The 18,559-nt window shown below is 61.7% G+C and overlaps 4 protein-coding genes across 4 annotated transcripts; 2 read left to right on the top strand and 2 right to left on the bottom strand.

The window, feature by feature from the left end:
• Window positions 1-5,786: 5,786 nt before the first annotated feature.
• A1Q1_08102 (beta strand repeat-containing protein) lies at window positions 5,787-9,938 on the top strand (the record flags this gene model as incomplete). Its single annotated transcript, XM_014326249.1, has 1 exon — window positions 5,787-9,938. The coding sequence occupies one exon, from the start codon at window positions 5,787-5,789 to the stop codon at window positions 9,936-9,938; it is 4,152 nt and encodes a 1,383-aa protein (XP_014181724.1).
• A 371-nt stretch (window positions 9,939-10,309) lies between these two features.
• Window positions 10,310-11,684, bottom strand: A1Q1_08103 (uncharacterized protein; the record flags this gene model as incomplete). Its single annotated transcript, XM_014326250.1, has 3 exons — window positions 10,310-10,449; window positions 10,500-11,025; window positions 11,565-11,684. 3 exons carry the CDS (start codon window positions 11,682-11,684, stop codon window positions 10,310-10,312), a joined length of 786 nt encoding a protein of 261 aa, XP_014181725.1.
• A 435-nt stretch (window positions 11,685-12,119) lies between these two features.
• On the top strand, window positions 12,120-14,041 carry A1Q1_08104 (lysine-tRNA ligase; the record flags this gene model as incomplete). Its single annotated transcript, XM_014326251.1, has 2 exons — window positions 12,120-12,187; window positions 12,310-14,041. 2 exons carry the CDS (start codon window positions 12,120-12,122, stop codon window positions 14,039-14,041), a joined length of 1,800 nt encoding a protein of 599 aa, XP_014181726.1.
• Window positions 14,042-14,509: 468 nt separating this feature from the next.
• Window positions 14,510-18,346, bottom strand: A1Q1_08105 (uncharacterized protein; the record flags this gene model as incomplete). Its single annotated transcript, XM_014326252.1, has 1 exon — window positions 14,510-18,346. One exon carries the CDS (start codon window positions 18,344-18,346, stop codon window positions 14,510-14,512), a length of 3,837 nt encoding a protein of 1,278 aa, XP_014181727.1.
• Window positions 18,347-18,559: the final 213 nt, after the last annotated feature.

Below are 18,559 nucleotides of genomic sequence, written 5' to 3' on the forward strand. Positions count from 1 at the left end.
CGTCGCCGCATCCGGATATCCTGAGCGTCCAAAGCCGTAGCTACTTTGAGCTGCTTTGGCTTGGCTGACGCTTTTTCTGGCACTGTTCGGCCATTCCATAAGCGCATGACATGTATTCTCAGCACGCAGAACAGGGAAAAATTGGCCCTTGCTTACCAACAGGCAACTTAGTTTCCGGTATTGGTGCCCCTAGGTTGGCGGGGTAGGCGAGTCTTGGGACGCACACCGGCTCCACTAGAGTGACCCAAGACTTCTTCGCATTCCATGTTCCTCGCTTCTGTGCTCCAATGTCGCTCGTAAGAGTGATGACCGGGCAAGGCTCGAACGGTGTCGAAGGTATGCATAGGCAATGAAACGTGCAGGGCATAGCATGGAGCACGACGCGGCGCTTGGGAGACGCTAAGTGGTGTCGTGGGGAGGTGGGCCTCCAACTCATGTGGTGGTCCCCCATGTTGTTCCCCACAAGTGGCAGTACATTCACCATTCCTCGACGACCCGCACACGTTGACCCATCCCTACGGTTCCGAAAGCTTAACCTGCGTGCTGCCCTGCAGGAGAGATGCTCGCTAATGTGTAGTTGGCTGCAGGCGAGGAGGCGAGGCCCTCCTTTCGCACTTTTGCGCTTTCGCGATTCCGGCCAAGCTCCGGTGGAGCCCAAGGTTGCACGTGGTGCCACCCCCCGGAGCACCGGTTTCACTCCCCACGATCTACCTGACGCGGACCAGGTCTCTGGATACCCCGCAAGGCTCTCCGTGATGCTATCTGTGCGTCTGAGAATGTTGTTGATGTTCGCTTCCCATCGTGTTTTGATTTTGGTGGGATTTTCGCGATTTTCGCACAGCTAACTTCGCAGATGAGCGTCTGTCAAGATCCGAAAGATCTCTTCTGACGAGCGTCCCGTCCCCGGAGGATCAATGCAGTCAGTTGACCTCAAGTGTCGCGGTCGAGCCCTTCGGAGCAACGCATCCCCGCAGTGTACCGCGTTGTACTGATTGTTTTCTGACAATTTCCCATGATTATTGAGCATTGACTCATCACGCGATCGCGACTTCTCGGTCATGTTCGCTAATCGATGACTCTCGGTGTGTCTTCGGTCATGTTCAAACCTCGAGGTGACTTCAGCTGTTGGCGAACGCCTGCTAGCTTTGGGGCAATAGTTGGATACCAGGCAACAGAAAATGAGCGCTACAGCCCACGATTGCGAGGAACGGAAGTCGTTCGCTCTCAACTACGAAAGCGCGTCCATCCCATCATCTGGCGTGCTCTCCTTCTTACCGACCTGATAATACTTTTTGGCTGTAGAAGATTATTCGTGTGTGCCCAGCACTCGCACTCAGCCTATGCGGTTGCGCCCCATCAACAATGAGCGACGCGAGATCACGGCGAGCGAATTTCGACCACACGGAGAACGCCGAGACCGCCACATCGCCGCAATCCCCCACTGAGAAACTCATATCGGGCGGGAGTGAGCATAATCACGATCTCGCACGGCGTGAGGGAAGCAGGGACGAGGGAATCTACGGCAGGACTTCTCGTTGCATCTGTTCCTTGTCACTGACAGATCATTAACTCAGCCGCGTTACGTCGTTCGAGGCGGCACTCAGCGACGGTCGTTCAGCTCTCACGGATAACATCATTCGGCTCTCTGTTATCTCACCACAGATAACACCCATTCGGCCCTCTGTTGTCTCATCAGAGATCACTTATACTTATCCATTTGGGGCCTCCGATGAGAGCGTTCCCTAGATGCGTAGAGGGAGAGTATGTGCGACAGTGACAGTGCGGCCTGTCTCGTATTCTCTCTGACGCAAACTTCATGACGATGTTCGTCAAGCCCAGTGCCTTTGTGACCGCGGCCGCCAAGCTATGGCAGCGCTCCTCACGCCAGCGGCTTTCTGTCCATGAGTAGTTGTGCACCGGAGCCTTCGCCGTCAACATATCAGCGTGCACGGTTCTGGCATCATGTAACGGCCATGTATCCGCTGTCTCGAACAACAGTCCCTTCATGTTGTGAAGGAGGGGATCGGAACATCATTCTGACCTCACATCTCATCGTGTCTCCGTGAGCCACACTGCCAGAGATGGAAGGAGGTGAGATACATCAGTGAAATTTGGTACTGGAACGTAAACTACAGTCTGGAGTGAAGGAGTGGTCTACTTGCCGCTGGTTCACCCTCTACCTGACATCCGCCAGCAAGCAACAGCTTCGCGCCTGCTGCGGAGGTCCGCTGACACCGTCTTTTCGGCTTAAGAATGCCTATGCGCGTAAGTTCGTCCTCGAGAAGTGTGAAAGGGATGCGTGCTCATGAAGCTCGGTCGACATTTGGGGTCAAATGACATGCACCATGGCGGGTCGGCCTGCTCGGGGCTGCAAACTATCCAAGATGAGCGCGTCGTCACCGGGGTCCACAGTCGACAACTCTTTCAACGAGCGGAGGACGAGGACGTGACAAGGTCATCTGTCAAAATGGACCAAGCCCCGACGGGCATTCGTAAAGCATAAGACTGAGATCCACAGGCAGACCACGACAGCAGGCAGATTCTACAGCACATCTCTGTCCTGATCATGCTGAACACATCGGGGTCGGTTGCGCCTTCACATCCACTCTTCGTCTAACTTCCAACGAAGTCAGGGAGGAGGACACCCTCAAGGGGCCTGGGCGCAGCATTCCGAGCACCGAGGCTGTTCGACGGCCCGTCGGTGATGGATCGACAGCGCAGCGCGGCGAAGGCTGGTCAGGGGGCCGGGCCGACAACGATAAAGTCCGGTCAGAGAGTTTGAGCTGCGCTCTTTGTAATGCCGGGATCGCCCTAATGTGCTGAACAGGGGGCTCCTCATTCATTTTTTCTCCTGTCAGCTCTTTACCTATCATCTCCTCCTCTGTCGCCGCATGCAGCGCTCACGCACGTGGTCGGCGAAAGCACATGGGTGTGCACGTCGGTCGCGCGCATTACACTCCTTTGTTCCCCATATCTACCAGCAATTGCACCATGTTCGCAGACTCTGAGAGCACCCGCAACGCATTCCTACCCTTCGACACGAGGTGAAGGAGGAAGCTCCGTGAGCGCCTCAGGTCCCGGGTGCCTGTACGGCGTCGGTGGACGATCTGTGGCTTGGTGACATGGCGCTGTCAGTGCGCCGCAATGGTGCTGGGACACGGGCATGCTCATCGCGGCACATACACCAGTGCACGTCCCGTATACTCTCCTTCCAGCATCGTGAAGCTCACAGCGGAGCGTTCATCGGCGCATCCCTGGACATTGCGACGTTTTTCTCTGTGTTTGCGTTTCCAAATGTCCATTCGCCTCACTTGAACGGCTGTCTTCCCACGGTAGTCCTCCGTTCTGATTTGGTTCCGTCTACCCTCCGGGCAGAGTGATCAGCGAGAGGCAGGGCGTAAACAGAGGCGGGGCTGATGTGATCGACCAAAGGCGCGGTAACGGCGCCGCCCTCCTCCTCGACGGTCCCCACCCCCCGAGCATCGATTAACCTTTAGCCCCGTGGTGTTAAGCTTCATTTCCCTCGCATGCAAATTCTCTTCTGCTGTCAATTCATAGATAGACTGGACCAGCGTGGCCAGCGTGGCCGGACACCGGCACTGAATGTGTGGCCCATGGGCCGACTCTGGGCCGGACCCAGCCAGGGCACAAGTGGGATGGCTGGTCGGCATTTAGTACTGGCGCTAGGCGCCGCATACCAGCTCGCCACTCCTTTCATTGCGTCCTCATTGTCCAGCCCGAGTCCCCCGAGTGTGCTTGCTCTGCTTGCTGTGCTTGCTCGGGGCTCTCGGGCAAGAGACTTAGGGAGACTCTCGGAGCGTACGGGCTCCGAGAAGCTTCCGTGGAAGAACGGCAAGGGTCAGGAATAGACGTGGTGGATATGCAAAATGCGCAGGCGCCGTGCCAGATCGCGTTACTGAGCGCTGCAATGCAAGTTACGCCAGCATCAGGTTGGATCTCGACTAGCGCAGGAGAGCAACAGAGCTATAGAAAGAGATCGAGTACGACATGCAGTCCTCATTGCATAGCGTGCGCTTGTCCCCAAGCGCTGCACTTTATCCCGTCCCAGAAGCACGAATAAGCGTTGGAGTGAGAGTGCGTCGCCGCACCTTCCATGCACCCAGCAGTAATTACATACCGTTGCATGCCGGGGTGCACGGTCGTACGCACGATCGTAATCTTATCCGGCAGTGTCATCGGCGGTCTCACCAGCAGCGTCAGAAGTCTCACCAGCGCAAGACAAGTAATAGAACAACCGTAGTTCGTAGAAGTGCTAGAATGGTGTACGTGTCCCCTCTCTTGGACCGCTCCTTAACGCTTATTGCTCCCTTTTCAGCGCCGTGGAATTGGGACTGTCTCAGCTGACCGTTACGCACGCCTGCACACGATTGCCTCGTGTCATGCCATGCTTGGGGCTCCTCGATGTTGACGTCGACGTCTCTCCCCGTGCAAGAGCCTGCCTGAGGGTCAATTCCTCAGTGCGCACCGCTTAGTTGCGCAAAAAAAGAAATCACTCGCGCGGCTCTCCTCCCCATCTCAAGGGACTCACGGCTGCGCTCCACTACCCCTGTTCCGGTGGCCAATGAAGGCACCTCCCGTTCATATGCTTTGCCCAATACGAGGCTCGGCGCGCAGTAGAGCAGGCGTCGCGAGGTCAACCGGTGCGCTGGGTCGGATGCATTGCTGCGCTCTCGGCATGGCATGATTGGACAACCGCCAGGGGATACAGGGGATGCTTGCGCGGCTGATTTCTTTTTGAGCGGTCTCGTGGTTCTGTCTGCTCCTGGCTGCCCTTTCGCGGTTCCTGCGCGTTCCTCCCGAGCCCACTCTGGTTCGACCAAAAAATGCGCTTGTTCCCCTGCAGCGCGCGCGCGAATCGCCTCAGCAGCACGCTAAGCTCACGCCAAAGTGTGTGGATGACGTTACGGGTCATGAAGACGAGACCCTTAAGGCGTCGCCGGACGGGCGGGCACGGGTGATGGCTGGTCGCAAACGCTCATTTCGCGCCCTGGCGACTACCTGGCACCAAGGACTGTCAGCGCATCGACGCCGAGGAAAGCATCGAGAAGCGCGAGAAGCTTAAGCTGCTGCATTATTGTCCGAGTGCACCAGGGCAGGAAAAGGGTCTGGCTGACTTGCAGATGCCGCTTTCATGGCCAATACAGGGCAGAGTGCACGAGGGCCCGGGTGTCGCGCCTGATTTCTTGCAGGACGTGCCCCCCACCAAGGCCCGACGATACCAGGGAAGCTTAATGGCGTGTAAGCCAGATGAATGTCGTGGCCGCCCGGGTTGTCGCCCACTCCCGGCGCACAACATCGCTCCCCACCCAAGGCTAAAGATGCTATGCTTGACCAGGGTGGCCACGAGCGACAGGGATTCTTCATGAACGGCGCAGGGCCAGGAGGCTGACCAGTGGAGCTTGGCAGGTGTTCCCAAAGACTAAGAGAAGCGAAGAAGCAAGCCGTAAGGCCGTAGGAAACGATCGCTGGCTGACGTTGGGCGCCAGGGCGCTCTGCACCCGGATGCCGCGATGGCTCACATAACACTTACCATCCCCCCGACTCTTCCTTTTTCCTTCTTCTCCATCTCCCACAACCCCGTCTGCTGTTTCCACCTCCTTCTCTCTGTCTTCATCGCACTCGCTAGTCGAGCTCGCGCATCCTCATCTGCTTGAAGCAGTCTCTAGCCCTGGTGGCCGTTCACTTGCTGTGCAAGAGAACACTCAGCACCCCCTCGCACTACTCTTGTTTACTCTGTTCAACCCCGGCAAAGCAAACTCGACATCATGCGTTTCCCCTCGGCTGGTCCGTCTCTTGTCGTGCTTCCTTTGCTCGCCGCTCAGGCAGCGGCAGCGCCCTCCTACCGTCGCACTCACCCTCGCTTTGGTAAGATCATCCGCCCTCGTGCTGGAGGCCCCCTCGTCGAGCCTTCCTCGGCCGCCGCTGAGGCTTCTTCCGCCGAGGCCACGGTAGTCTCCGCCTCTGCGTCGGCCAGCGACGTCGCATCCGCCTCTGTCACCTCGATTGCGCCCGAGGTTTCGACTTCTGCCAACTCGACTTCGACCGTGGCGGATGCACCCGAGGCATCCAACGCCACCGCTTCTTCTGGTGCTGGCACCAGCAAGGACTCTGGCGTCTGGCACGCCCCGCCCCCTCTCATCATCAACGGTACTGGACACGAAGCCCCCGAGTCGGCCGCCCCGGAGCCGTCCTCCAATGGCACCTCGTCTGCGGTTCCCATAGTCTCTGCCAACGCCACCGCCTCTAGCCTCCCCGTGGAGACCAGCGACGCTACCGCCTCGGCTTCGGCTGAGGCCAGCGCCTCTGCCTCTGCGTCGGCTTCTGGCGAGGCTGAGGCTGAGCCTTCTTCGGAGGCCTCTTCCGCCGCCAGCAACGCTTCTGCTTCGGTTTCTTCGACCCAGTCGAAGACTCCCACCCCGTCTTCCTCGCGTGACAACTCTGGTGACGACACAATCCCGGTCGCCCCCAGCCACGATGCCGAGGCCGTCTCGTCTGTTCAGTCCAAGGCTGCCGTGTTCAACACGATCAACTACACGAACTACGTGCAGCAGACGCTGACCCAGACCTCGGCCGTGACGTCGACCTCGATCATGGCCGCCGCCGCCGAGGCTACGGGTGGCTCTGGCGACATCTACGCCGAGGCCCAGAAGCTCGCTGAGCAATACGTCCAGTCCATGATGGCTAACGAGTACGGCAAGCTCCTTCCCACAGTGACCCTCAACGTCATTCTCGAGCCCACTCAGGAGGCTGACGGTCACTGGGACTATGCCGTCCACCTCGGAAACGACGGCACCCACACCGCCGTTCCCACCTTTGTCCCCTCTTCGATGCCCACCGTCGCTGCGCCCCCGCCCAAGATTACCTCTAGCAGCGTGGCTCCCGCTCCTGCTTCCAGCAGCGCTTCGAAGAAGGGACCCCTCACCGCCACTGCCGACCTCAGTGGCCCCGCTCCCTCCTCGACTGGTTCGGGAGGCAAGAACGTTGTTCCCGAGAATGAGGAGAACCTGGTCCCGGCTCCTAGCGTCAACCCCATCGGCGGCATCTCGACCACGGCCAACTGGACCCCCAAGCCGACCGTGGCCAACCCCAAGCCGACCACTTCCTCCAGCAAGGCCCCGGCTCCTACCTCCTCGTCCACCCACCAGGCGGACAAGGAGGTCCCCACTGACGACAGCAACGACTACACTCCTCCGGCTCCCACCGGCGGTAACGACAACTCTGCTCCTTCGGCTGCCCCTACCCAGGACAAGCCCGCTCCCACTCAGGACAGCCAGAAGCCCGCTCCGGCCCCCGCTCCCTCCTCAACTCCTACCGACAACGGTGACGACAACTCTGGAGAGGAGGAGGACAACGGCGACGAGTGGGAGGAGGAGCCCAGCGACAACAACGACAACGAGGACGGTGGCGACTGGGTCGCCCCCGCCCCCGCTCCCGCCACCTCTTCCGAGGCTTCGGCTGCTCCTGCCCCCACCTCGGAGGAGCCCGCCCCCGAGCCTTCGGCCGCCCCCGCCCCCTCGAACAACGGACAGGAATCTTCGGGTTCGTATGAGTCTTCGACCGAGCAGTCTGTAGTTGCTACCGCTTCCGCTACTTCTTCCGACTCGGCTGGGCCCTCGGCCTCTGAGTCTGCTTCGCCTTCGGTTTCCGCTGAGCCCAACGTTTCTGCTGAGCCCTCGGCCTCCGTTGAGCCTTCTGTTTCTGCTGAACCATCCGCCTCTGCCGAGTACTCGACTTCCGCCGAGCCCTCGACTTCGGCCACTGCCGAGATCTCGTCGAAGCCTTCCGCTTCCGCCGAGCCCTCCTCTGCCGAGTCGTCTGCCTCCGCTGAGGTCACCGAGTCCACCGGCAGCGCTATTGCTTCCGCTTCCGCTTCCGCTACTCCGTCCGCCACCTCGAGCGCGCCCGACGTTGAGCAGCCCGCGGATCCCGAGGTCTCGAGCGAGCCCTCTGTCTCCGCGTCCGCCTCTGCTTCCGCTTCTGACGTTTCGGTTTCCGTCCAGCCCACCGTTTCTGCATCATCTAACGCGACAGCTTCTCCTGAGCCCACCGCTTCGTCTGCCGAGCCGTCCGCCGAGCCTTCGGCCACCGCTTCTGCTTCCGCTGAGGTCTCTGCCTCGGCTTCCGCCGAGCCTTCCGCCTCTGCTTCTGCTGAGCCTTCCGCTGAGCCTTCGGCTTCCGCCACCGAGTCTGCCGAGCCTTCGGCCTCCGCTACTGAGTCCGCTGAGCCCTCGTACTCTGCCGAGCCCTCCGCCACCCCCTCCGCCGAGACCCCCGATGACGCCCCGTCTACTTCTGCTGAGGCGTCTGCTACCCCCTCGGCTGAGGTCTCCGCGGAGCCTTCTGCTGAGCCCTCTGCCACCGAGTCCTCTGCTGAGGCTTCGGCCGAGCCTACGCCTGCCCCGTCTACCAGCGTTGAGGAGAGCGAGGATGGCATTAGCACCACGTACACCACGTCGTGGACCACTGTTAACGTCACCATGACTCGCGACCCCCAGCCCACTGGCAACGCTTCGGCTTCCGATTCGTCTGTCGTCCCCTCTGCCACCACCCTGCCCGAGACTGAGCCTACTGTTTCCAGCAACTCGACTGAGCTTCCTAGCCCCACCGGCAACTCAACCGAGCTCCCCTCTGTCTCTGGCAACTCTACCGAGGTCCCCACCTCGACTGGCAACTGGACTGAGCTTCCCATTGAGACTGGCAACATTACCGAGCCTTCCGCGTCCGCTTCCCCGTCCAGCAACGCGACTGCCTCAGCTGAGCCCACTCCCTCTGCGAACGCTACCTCTGTCCTCCCCGAGCCTTCCGCCAACGTGACTTCGTCGGTTGAGCCTTCGCCCTCGGCGAACGTTACCTCTGCTCTCCCGTCGCCCTCTGCCAATGTCACGTCGTCGGTCGAGCCTTCGCCCTCTGCCAACGCTACCTCCGCTCTTCCGTCGCCTTCTGCCAACGCCACCGCCTCGGCTGAGCCTTCGCCCTCCGCGAACGCTACTTCTGTGCTCCCGTCGCCTTCGGCCAACGCTACCTCGTCGGTTGAGCCTTCGCCCTCTGCCAACGCCACTGCTTCGGCTGAGCCCTCGCCCACTGGCAACGTGACCGCGCCCATTGAGCCTTCCCCGTCGGCGTCTGCCTCGGCCAACGCTACAATCTCGGCTGAGCCTTCGCCTTCGCCCTCTGCCAACGCTTCCGCGTCGGTTGAGCCGTCTCCTTCCGCCAACGTTACGTCTGCCCTCCCGTCGCCTTCGGCTAACGCGACTTCGTCGGTTGAGCCCTCTCCCTCTGCCAACGCCACGATTACCCCGTCGCCTTCGACGTCTGCTTCTGCCAACGTCACCTCGTCCGTTGAGCCCTCCCCCTCGGCCTCTGCGAACGTGACTTCGTCGGTTGAGCCTTCGCCTTCGGCCAACGCCGCTATTTCGGCTTCCGCGTCGGCTTCGCCCTCCCCTTCGGCTAACGCCACCTCTTCGGTTGAGCCTTCCCCGTCGGCGAACGTGACCTCGTCTGTCCTGCCTTCGCCTTCGGCCAGCTCCTCCGCTGAGGCCTCCTCGTCAGCGTCGGCCTCTGCTACCTCGTCGGCGTCGGCTTCGCCCTCGCCTTCGTCGGCCACGCCTTCGCCTTCGTCGTCTGAGTCCGCTTCGGCCTCGGCTTCGTCGTCTGCCAGCGCCTCTGCCTCTGCCTCTGAGTCCGCTTCTGCCTCTGAGTCCGCTTCCGCCTCTTCGTTTGCCAGCGTCTCGGCGTCTGCCTCTGCCAGCTCGTCCGCTGAGGCCAGCGCTTCGGCTTCGCCTTCGGCCACGAGCTCTGGCGCTGAACCCTCTGCCACTGACGGAGAGTTCTGCGAGCGCGACTACACTGACGAGGAGTACGAGGAGATCTGGGTCTACGAGGACGAGATCCAGGAGGGAGACATCATTCTCCAGTAAAATGACAACCTAACAACGTGTACATTGCTTGCCCCCCATCTTCATGAGTGCCCACGACTTCATGAAACCCATCAACCACCAGACATTGACATAGGGATAATTTAGGTAGTAATCAGTAGATAACCCCTGCGCTGGCCGCGGGCTATATATACATATGTTATATGAATAAGTGTGTGAGATCATTGAATATGGAACAGCTGCAAAGTCTGCGCTGACGAAGGCTAATAGCACGGCAAAACTAAAGTGCCACACGAGCTGTTTGGTGGGAGTTCTGTCCACCATGCCTCCCTCCTTCTAATCAAACGATATCACTGTAACGCCCTGCAGCCGTTTGCTATCCGTGAAAAGTGCATGCAATATGATATGAAAATCTACTTGGACTCGGCCTTGCCCTCGCCAGCCTCCTCGCCCTCCTTGGCCTCGACGGGAGGCGGGAACATCTTGTCGTGGTGGGGGTTGAACTCGGGGTACTTGGCGAGGTATCCGTGGTTCTTGGGGTTGGTGTAGTACTCTGTAGTCCGGTCAGCTGGTTTCTCACTGCTGCGCTAGCTGGCGACTCACCAATGTCTGTCCGCCTAATGGGGGCAGCATTACGAATCTCGCGTCCAGCAAACTTCTCGGGCCAAATCTCCTGCCTCAATCCAAGCGGGGTGTGGTACACGGCCGTAACATTGCCGCCGGCGTCGATGACGGCCTTGGCGGCCGTCTTGGAGAACCGGGACAGCTCGAGCTCAATGGGCGGGAGGGGCATATTCGGGTCCGGCTTGCCGAGGAGCTTGACGCCGCTCCAGCCCTTGATGCCGTGCACGAGGTTGCTCCGGATCACCGTCCCAATGGTGATGGGCACGCCCGTGTCGATGCGTCCCTGCGCGATCCAGGACTGCAGCTTGGCAATGTTGAGCGGCGCGTACTCGCGCCGCGTAAAGTTGAGGAAACCCTTCTTCGGCATCAGCTTGTAGAGAGGCGTCTGGCCTCCGGCGAACTGGGGCGAGGGCTTGCCGTTACCCGAACGCGCGTTCTGGCCCTTGTGGCCGCGGCCGGAGGTGCCGCCCTTTGTCGATCCGGGACCACGACCGAGACGGGTGTTCTGAGGTTAGCTAAGTCGTAAAGACAATGTGGAGCTGGGAGTGACACGAGATCGGGACCGAGAGGGAAAGAATCGGAAAGGGCAAGTCTTGGAAGAGCAAAACGCAATAGCAGCCAGATACACGGTCAACGTCGCTGCTAGCTGGCAGCTGCGCCTTCCCGCGCAGGTTGACAAGTGGGGAAGACAACAACGGCAGGTATGCGACGGAGTCGACCCATAGACCTCGTTGCTAAGTCGAAACAGCACGCGGCTAGTGACTTGCACCTGCATCGAGTCGGCCAGCACTGCCTGGATAGCTCCGTCACAAGGTCTCAAACAGCCCCGAGTCGTGTGCAGCTGCAGTCAAAACAGCAGGCAACCACGCCACAAGTCCGAGAAAGACATGCACAGTGCTCGGCATTGCAGCCGTACAACCATGCGTCCATGACCTCCGCGTGATGACCCCACTCCGTTCTCCATCCGGCGTCCCTTCCCATGGTCCGAGGTCCGTCCCGCCAGTGTCGAGTCGAAAGTGCAAAAGTCGGAGTCGATCCACTCACCGTCCGGGTGGAACCCTTGGCGGGGCCGATGTTGGAGAGGCCGGTGGCGTAGCATCGCTTCTGGGCGGCGACGGCGTCGGCGGCGGCTGTCCGCAGGCTGGCGAGAGCGTTGCGGAGCATGGTGGGTGTCGGCGTCGTTGAGTGCGATCGACGGAGTATACTCTGCCGGTCCGCTCGGGTTGGACTTTTGCTCTCTCGCTGTGCCTGCAACCCCCCTCGGACATTTCGTGATACGCTGCCACATGCTTTTACGTAACTTGGGGATATTACACGTCAGAAATTTTGGGCCAAAAGTCGATCATCATTGAGTCGTCGCTAAGACATGCGGCGGAGGGGAGGGGGAGGGGAGCACGGTGCAGCGGGTGCGCAGGGGACGGTGCAGCGACTTGTGTTTGTCGAGTCGCATCTCTGACACTCTTCAACCACTGCATGCTCCGGAGTAGTCGAGCATTCTTCAGACTTATCAACCAGAGGACTCCCTTCGCCCCTCCTCACCTCCCCACTCACGCCCCCACCCCTTCCTTCACCGCCTACTCCCAGATCAGAGCTTTCAAAATGTCCGCCCCCGCTGCCGAGCCTACCCTTTACAAGGATGAAGTCACCGGCGAGATGATCTCCAAGTCGTGCGTACATGCGATGGGCTGAAGCGGACAGTGCGGTCAAAATTTCGCGTGCTGCAACCGGCGTCCGAGACACGGCCGCTTCGTTCCAGCTGACGCAATGGCATCTTCAGCTGACATCACAGGGAGCTTAAGCGTCGCCAGAAGCAGCGCGAGAACGAGAAGAAGAAGGCCGAGAAGGCCGCCCAGCGTGCCGCCTCTGGCGCCCCCGCGCCTGGCCAGAAGTCCGGTGCCGCCGCCGAGGAGCAGCTCGACGCCGCTGCCTTCTACGAGCTCCGCACGAACCAGATCAAGAAGTTCCGCGAGACCAAGCAGCCGGACCCGTACCCGCACAAGTTCCACGCCTCGTCTGGCATTCCCGCGTTCGTGAAGGAGTACGGAGCCGAGGGCAAGATCAAGGAGGGCGAGACTGTTGAGACCAAGGAGCCCGTTACGCTCGCCGGCCGTGTCGTCTCGATGCGCGAGTCGTCCAAGAAGCTCCGCTTCTACGACATCCGCGCCGACGGCGCCAAGGTCCAGGTCATGGCCAACCTCCAGAACGCCAAGGACCAGGACGGCTTCATGGCCACGAACGACATCATTCGCCGTGGAGACATCATTGGTGTCACCGGCCAGCCGTCGCGTACCAAGGCCGGAGAGCTTACGCTCATGGCCTCGGACGTCAAGCTCCTCTCGCCCTGTCTCCACCAGCTTCCCGGACGTGAGGGTATCACCGACGTCGAGACCCGCTACCGCAAGCGCTACCTCGACCTGATTGTCAACAACTCGACCCGCGACATCTTCATCGCCCGCTCCAAGATTGTCAACTACATCCGCAAGTACCTCGACTCGCTTGGTTTCCTCGAGGTCGAGACCCCGATGATGAGCATCCAGGCTGGTGGCGCCGTCGCCAAGCCGTTCATCACGCACCACAACGACCTCAAGCTCGACCTCTTCATGCGTATCGCCCCCGAGCTCTACCTCAAGGAGCTCGTTGTCGGTGGCCTCGACCGTGTCTTCGAGATTGGCCGTGTGTTCCGTAACGAGCAGATCGACATGACGCACAACCCCGAGTTCTCCATCTGCGAGTTCTACATGGCCTACGCCGACATGTACGACCTCATGGACATGACCGAGAGCATGATCAGCGGCCTCGTCAAGTACCTGACTGGCGGTACCAAGGTCAAGTACCACCCCAAGGGCAAGGGCGAGGGCATGCCCGAGTACGAGATTGACTTTGCGACGCCGTGGAAGCGCTTCGACATGATTGAGGAGCTCGAGAAGCAGCTCAACGTCAAGTTCCCCCCTGGAGACACGCTGCACACCGAGGAGGCGAACAAGTTCCTGCGCGACCTGTGCGCCAAGCACAACGTCGACTGCTCCGAGCCCAAGACGAACGCGCGTCTCCTCGACAAGCTCGTCGGCGAGTACATTGAGAACCAGTGCATCAACCCGTCCTTCATCGTCGGCCACCCGCAGGTCATGTCCCCGCTGGCCAAGTACCACCGCTCGCGCCCGGGACTGTGCGAGCGCTTCGAGTGCTTCGTCGCGACCAAGGAGATTTGCAACGCCTACACCGAGCTCAACGACCCCTTCGACCAGCGCGAGCGCTTCGAGGAGCAGGTCCGCCAGAAGGAGCAGGGAGACGACGAGGCTCAGGGCATCGACGAGACCTTCATCAACGCCCTCGAGTACGGCCTGCCCCCCACCGGTGGCTGGGGTCTCGGCATCGACCGTCTCGTCATGTTCCTCACCGACTCGGCCAACATCAAGGAGGTCCTCCTCTTCCCCGCCATGCGCCCCGTTGGCCAGCAGGACCAGCAGCAGGCTGCTCACATCAAGGAGGAGCACGCCAAGGAGGAGCCCGCCAAGATCTAAGCGGCCGCGCGCGAGCAAAGCGAGCGCAGTCGTAATCGTAGTCGTAGTCTGCGAGCGTCGAAGTCCTTCTACAACCCCCACAAAAGCAATCTTGTCATTAGATGATAATCCTTAGTTTCCGATGGCATTGATATTTTCGAGACCCGCCCGCCGTGGCTTTTTCCACTTGCTGCAGCGACAGCGGAATACTGCCACACCTCAGGACTAACCGCCTCCTTGTCAACCCTGGAGATCAGTCTCTGCACCACTACACCTCCGGTCCGAAGCTAAAACCTATGCATTGAACGAAACTAAGAAAACCTATGACTGTGCGTTTTTTCTCGAGCGAACTCTTGACTCTATATCTTTTGGTGTTTTGGATGTGCCACCCGTTGAGGGCGGCGGGGTGTCGTGGTGTACAAACTCCACTGAGTACACGCGCGTAAACGCCCGCGAACGCCCGCTATCGCGGTCGTTTCTCGCGGTCGTTTACTGCTTGGCCGCAAACTCGTACGCGTTCTGGAACAGACGGAACCAAGGGCCCTTACCCTTCCACGCCTCGCCGAGCTGGGGCGGGAACCAAGAGTTGGACTCGGCGGCAACGACGCGCTCGGGGTGGGGCATGATGGCGAGGACGCGTCCGTCGGGGCTCTGGACGGCCGAGATGCCGTGCGGCGAGTCGTTGGGGTTGAGCGGGTACTCCTGCGTCACCTTGCCCTGTGCATCGACGTAGCGGACGGGCACGAGGCCCTCCTTCTCCAGCTGGTCGAGGCTGCCCTTGGCGTCAAAGGCGGCGCGGCCCTCGCCGTGCGCCACGGCCACGGGGAGCGTGGAGCCCTCCATGCCGCGGAGGAGCACGTTGCGCGCCGCCTCGGGCGTGATGGTGACACTGCACACGCGGCCCTCGAAGCGCTCGCTCCGGTTCGTCTTGAACTCGGGCCACGCGCTGACGCCGGGGATGAGGTCGCGCAGCTGTGCGAAGAACTGGCATCCGTTGCACACACCGAGCGCGAACGTGTCGGGCCGCTTGAAGAAGGCCTCGAACTCCTCCCTCGCCTTGGGGTTGAGAAGCACGCTGTTCGCCCATCCCCGTCCGGCACCCAGGACGTCGCCGTAGCTGAATCCGCCACAGGCAGCGAGACCCGCAAACTGCGACAGACCCACGCGGCCGCTAATGATGTCCGACATGTGCACGTCGACGCTCTCGAAGCCCGCCGCGTGGAACGCCCACGCCATCTCGATGTGCCCGTTCACGCCCTGCTCGCGCAGGATCGCGACCTTGGGCGCACCCTCCCGACCGGGCGGAGGCGAGGTGAGGAAGTCAAACTTGACGTCGTACAGGATACCCTTGTCGTCATCCCTGAGGATGGCGTCAAACTCCTCCTTGGCGCCCAGGGGCGCGTCGCGCAGCGACCGCATGCGGTAGCTGGTCTCGGCCCACGCCTGCTGCAGCTGGCCACGGGTCGAGGCGAAGATCTCGGCCCCGTTCTGGACGATAGACAGCTTCTGCTCGCCCTGGCCCAGGACGCGGCCGAGGGCATGCAGGCGCTGCGTCGGGAAGCCTGCCGCCGTGAACGCGGCCGTGAAGCTGGCAAGGTCGGCGTTGCGCACCTGGAAGACGGCACCGAGCTCCTCGTTGAAGAGCGCCGCGGCAGCGTCGCCAGTCGAGTAGCCGTCGAGGGTGAGCTCGACGCCTGAGCGGCCCGCAAAGGCCATCTCGGCGACGGCGGTGAAGAGACCACCGTCGGAACGGTCGTGGTATGCCAGCACGGTCTGGCCCTTGTGCAGCTCGGACACGGCGGTGAAGAAGGCCTTGAGCTCGGACGCGTCCTCGACGTCGGGCGCCTCGGAGCCGAGCGCCTTGTACGCCTGCGCGAGGGCGGAGCCGCCAAGTCGCTGCTTGCCCTGCGCGAGGTCGGCGAAGACGAGCGTCGTCTCGCCAACGTCGGTACGCAGCTGCGGCGTCCAGGTCGCCGAAACGTTGTCGGTCGGCGCGAACGCGGTGACAATAAGCGAGAGGGGCGCAGTGACGCTCTTGTCGCCCCAGCGCATGCTCATCGACATGCTGTCCTTGCCGACAGGGATGCCGACGCCGAGGGCGGGGCAGAGCTCCATGCCAATAGCCTGCACGGCCTCGTAGAGGCGCGAGCCCTCGCCGGGCGCAGACGCGGCCGACATCCAGTTGGCCGACAGCTTGGTCTTGCCCATGTCGGGGACGGAGGCGGCGACGAGGTTGGTCAGCGCCTCAGCGACGGCCATGCGGGCCGACGCGCCCGCAGAGAGCAGAGCGAGGGGCGTGCGCTCGCCCATCGCCATGGCCTCACCGACCTTGACGTCGAAACCGAACGAGGAACGGGTGACGGCGACATCGGCGACGGGGACCTGCCAGGGACCGACCATCTGGTCGCGCGTGACGAGGCCAGAGATGGAGCGGTCGCCAATCGTGATCAGGAAGCCCTTGCTGCCGACGCTGGGGACGTGGAGAACACGGTCAGCGGCCTCGGTGAGGGTGGCAGAGGGCGAGTACTGCTTGAGCGTGGCGTCGAAGGCCTCGCGCTTCGGGTGAACAGTTTCGGCCTTGCGGTGCATGCGCGGCGGCTTGCCAAAGAGGACGCCCATGTCAATGTCAATAGCGTTCTCGCCGAGGAGGCGGTCGGTCACGACGAGACGCTGCTCCTCGGTGGCGGTACCGACGACAGCGAAGGGGCAGCGCTCGCGGCGGCACATCTCCTCGAAGACGGGGAGGTCCTTGGGCGCAACGGCGAGAACATAGCGCTCCTGCGACTCGTTGCACCAGATCTCCATGGGGGACATCTTGGGGTCGTCGACAAGCACGTCGCGAATCTCAAAGACGGCGCCGAGACCGGCATCGTGGACGAGCTCCGGCAGGGCGTTCGAGAGACCACCGGCACCGACGTCGTGGATCGACTGGATCGGGTTGCCGCCCTCGGACTGGGGACGGTTGACACACGCGTCAATGACCTGCTGGCAGCGGCGCTGCATCTCGGGGTTCTCACGCTGGACAGAGGCAAAGTCGAGGTCGGCCGACGAGGCGCCCGAGGCCATGGACGAGGCGGCACCGCCACCGAGACCGATGAGCATACCAGGGCCACCGAGGACGATGACCTTGGCACCCGGAGTGATCTTCTCCTTCAGCGCGTACTCGGGGCGGACGGTGCCGAGACCACCGGCAATCATGATCGGCTTGTGGTAGCCGCGCCACTCGGGGCTGCCGTCAGCCGAGGGCACCTCCATGAGGAAGGTACGGAAGTAGCCGCCGAGGGCGGGGCGGCCGAACTCGTTGTTGAAGGCGGCAGCACCGAGGGGAGCCTCGATCATGATGTCGAGCGCGGACGCAATGTGACCGGGACGGCCAATGTCCGACTCCCAGGCCTGCTCGAAACCGGGGATCAGGAGGTCCGAGACAGTGAAACCGGCAAGACCGGCCTTGGGACGCGAACCACGGCCGGTGGCACCCTCGTCACGGATCTCACCACCGGAACCAGTAGCAGCTCCGGGGTAGGGCGAAACGGCAGTCGGGTGGTTGTGCGTCTCGACCTTGATGAGGATGGGCATCGGCTCCTCCTTGGCGCCGTAGGTACCCTTGTTGTCGGCGACGGCGAAGCGGGGAGCGGTGAAGCCCTCGAGGATAGCCGCGTTGTCGTGGTACGCCGAAAGCGTACCGTTCGAGTTGCACTGCTTCTCGGTGTTGCGAATCATGCCGAAGAGCGAGTTCTCCTTGTCGGCGCCGTCAATGTTCCAGGCGGCGTTGAAGATCTTGTGGCGACAGTGCTCCGAGTTGACCTGGGCGAACATGAAGAGCTCGGCGTCGGTCGGGTTGCGGCCCGCGGCGAGGAACGAGTCGACGAGGTACGGGATCTCGGTGTCGGAGAGGGCGAGGCCCAGACGGGCGTTGGCCTCCTCGAGGACGGCCTTGGGGTCCTTGGCGCCGAGGATGGGGACGGTGACAAGGGGGTCGGGCTGGGGCGCGGCGGGGGGGAAGACATCCTCGGCGGCAGGGAGCGAGGTGCTGACGACCTGTGTCATGCGGTCGTGGATGAGGTGCAGCTGCTTCTCGAGCTTGTCAAGCTGAATGTTGGAGCCGCCGAGAAGATAGAGCGCGCCGCGCTCGATGCGGTTCACGTGCTGACCGAGGCGACACAGCTTGGCAATGTCGGTCGCCTTGGACGACCAGGGCGAGATCGTACCGGCACGAGGCAGGACGTATACGGCAGTAACGCCCTCCTTGTTGCCCGAGAGGTAGGCGGCGGTGCTCTCGCTCGGCACCGGACGCGAGGTCCGCCTCGGTCTGGGGCGAGGTCGCATTGACGAGGTGCAGGTGCACGGCGTCGACCGAGGTGATACCGCTGTCGGCGCCCTGGAGCGCCTTGAGCAGCGCGGCGCGGCGCGTGGGCGTGATCGCCGAGGAACCAGTGAGAACGAGCATGCTGGGGGGTCAGCTAGACGGCTTCTACTAAGCTTACGTTGCTGTTCTCTCAGTTGTGAGGAGAGGGGGGGGGGGTGTTGGGCGAGTGGGAG

Source organism: Trichosporon asahii (assembly GCF_000293215.1).
Source record: "Trichosporon asahii var. asahii CBS 2479 unplaced genomic scaffold scaffold00018, whole genome shotgun sequence".
Lineage (NCBI taxonomy): Eukaryota > Fungi > Basidiomycota > Tremellomycetes > Trichosporonales > Trichosporonaceae > Trichosporon > Trichosporon asahii.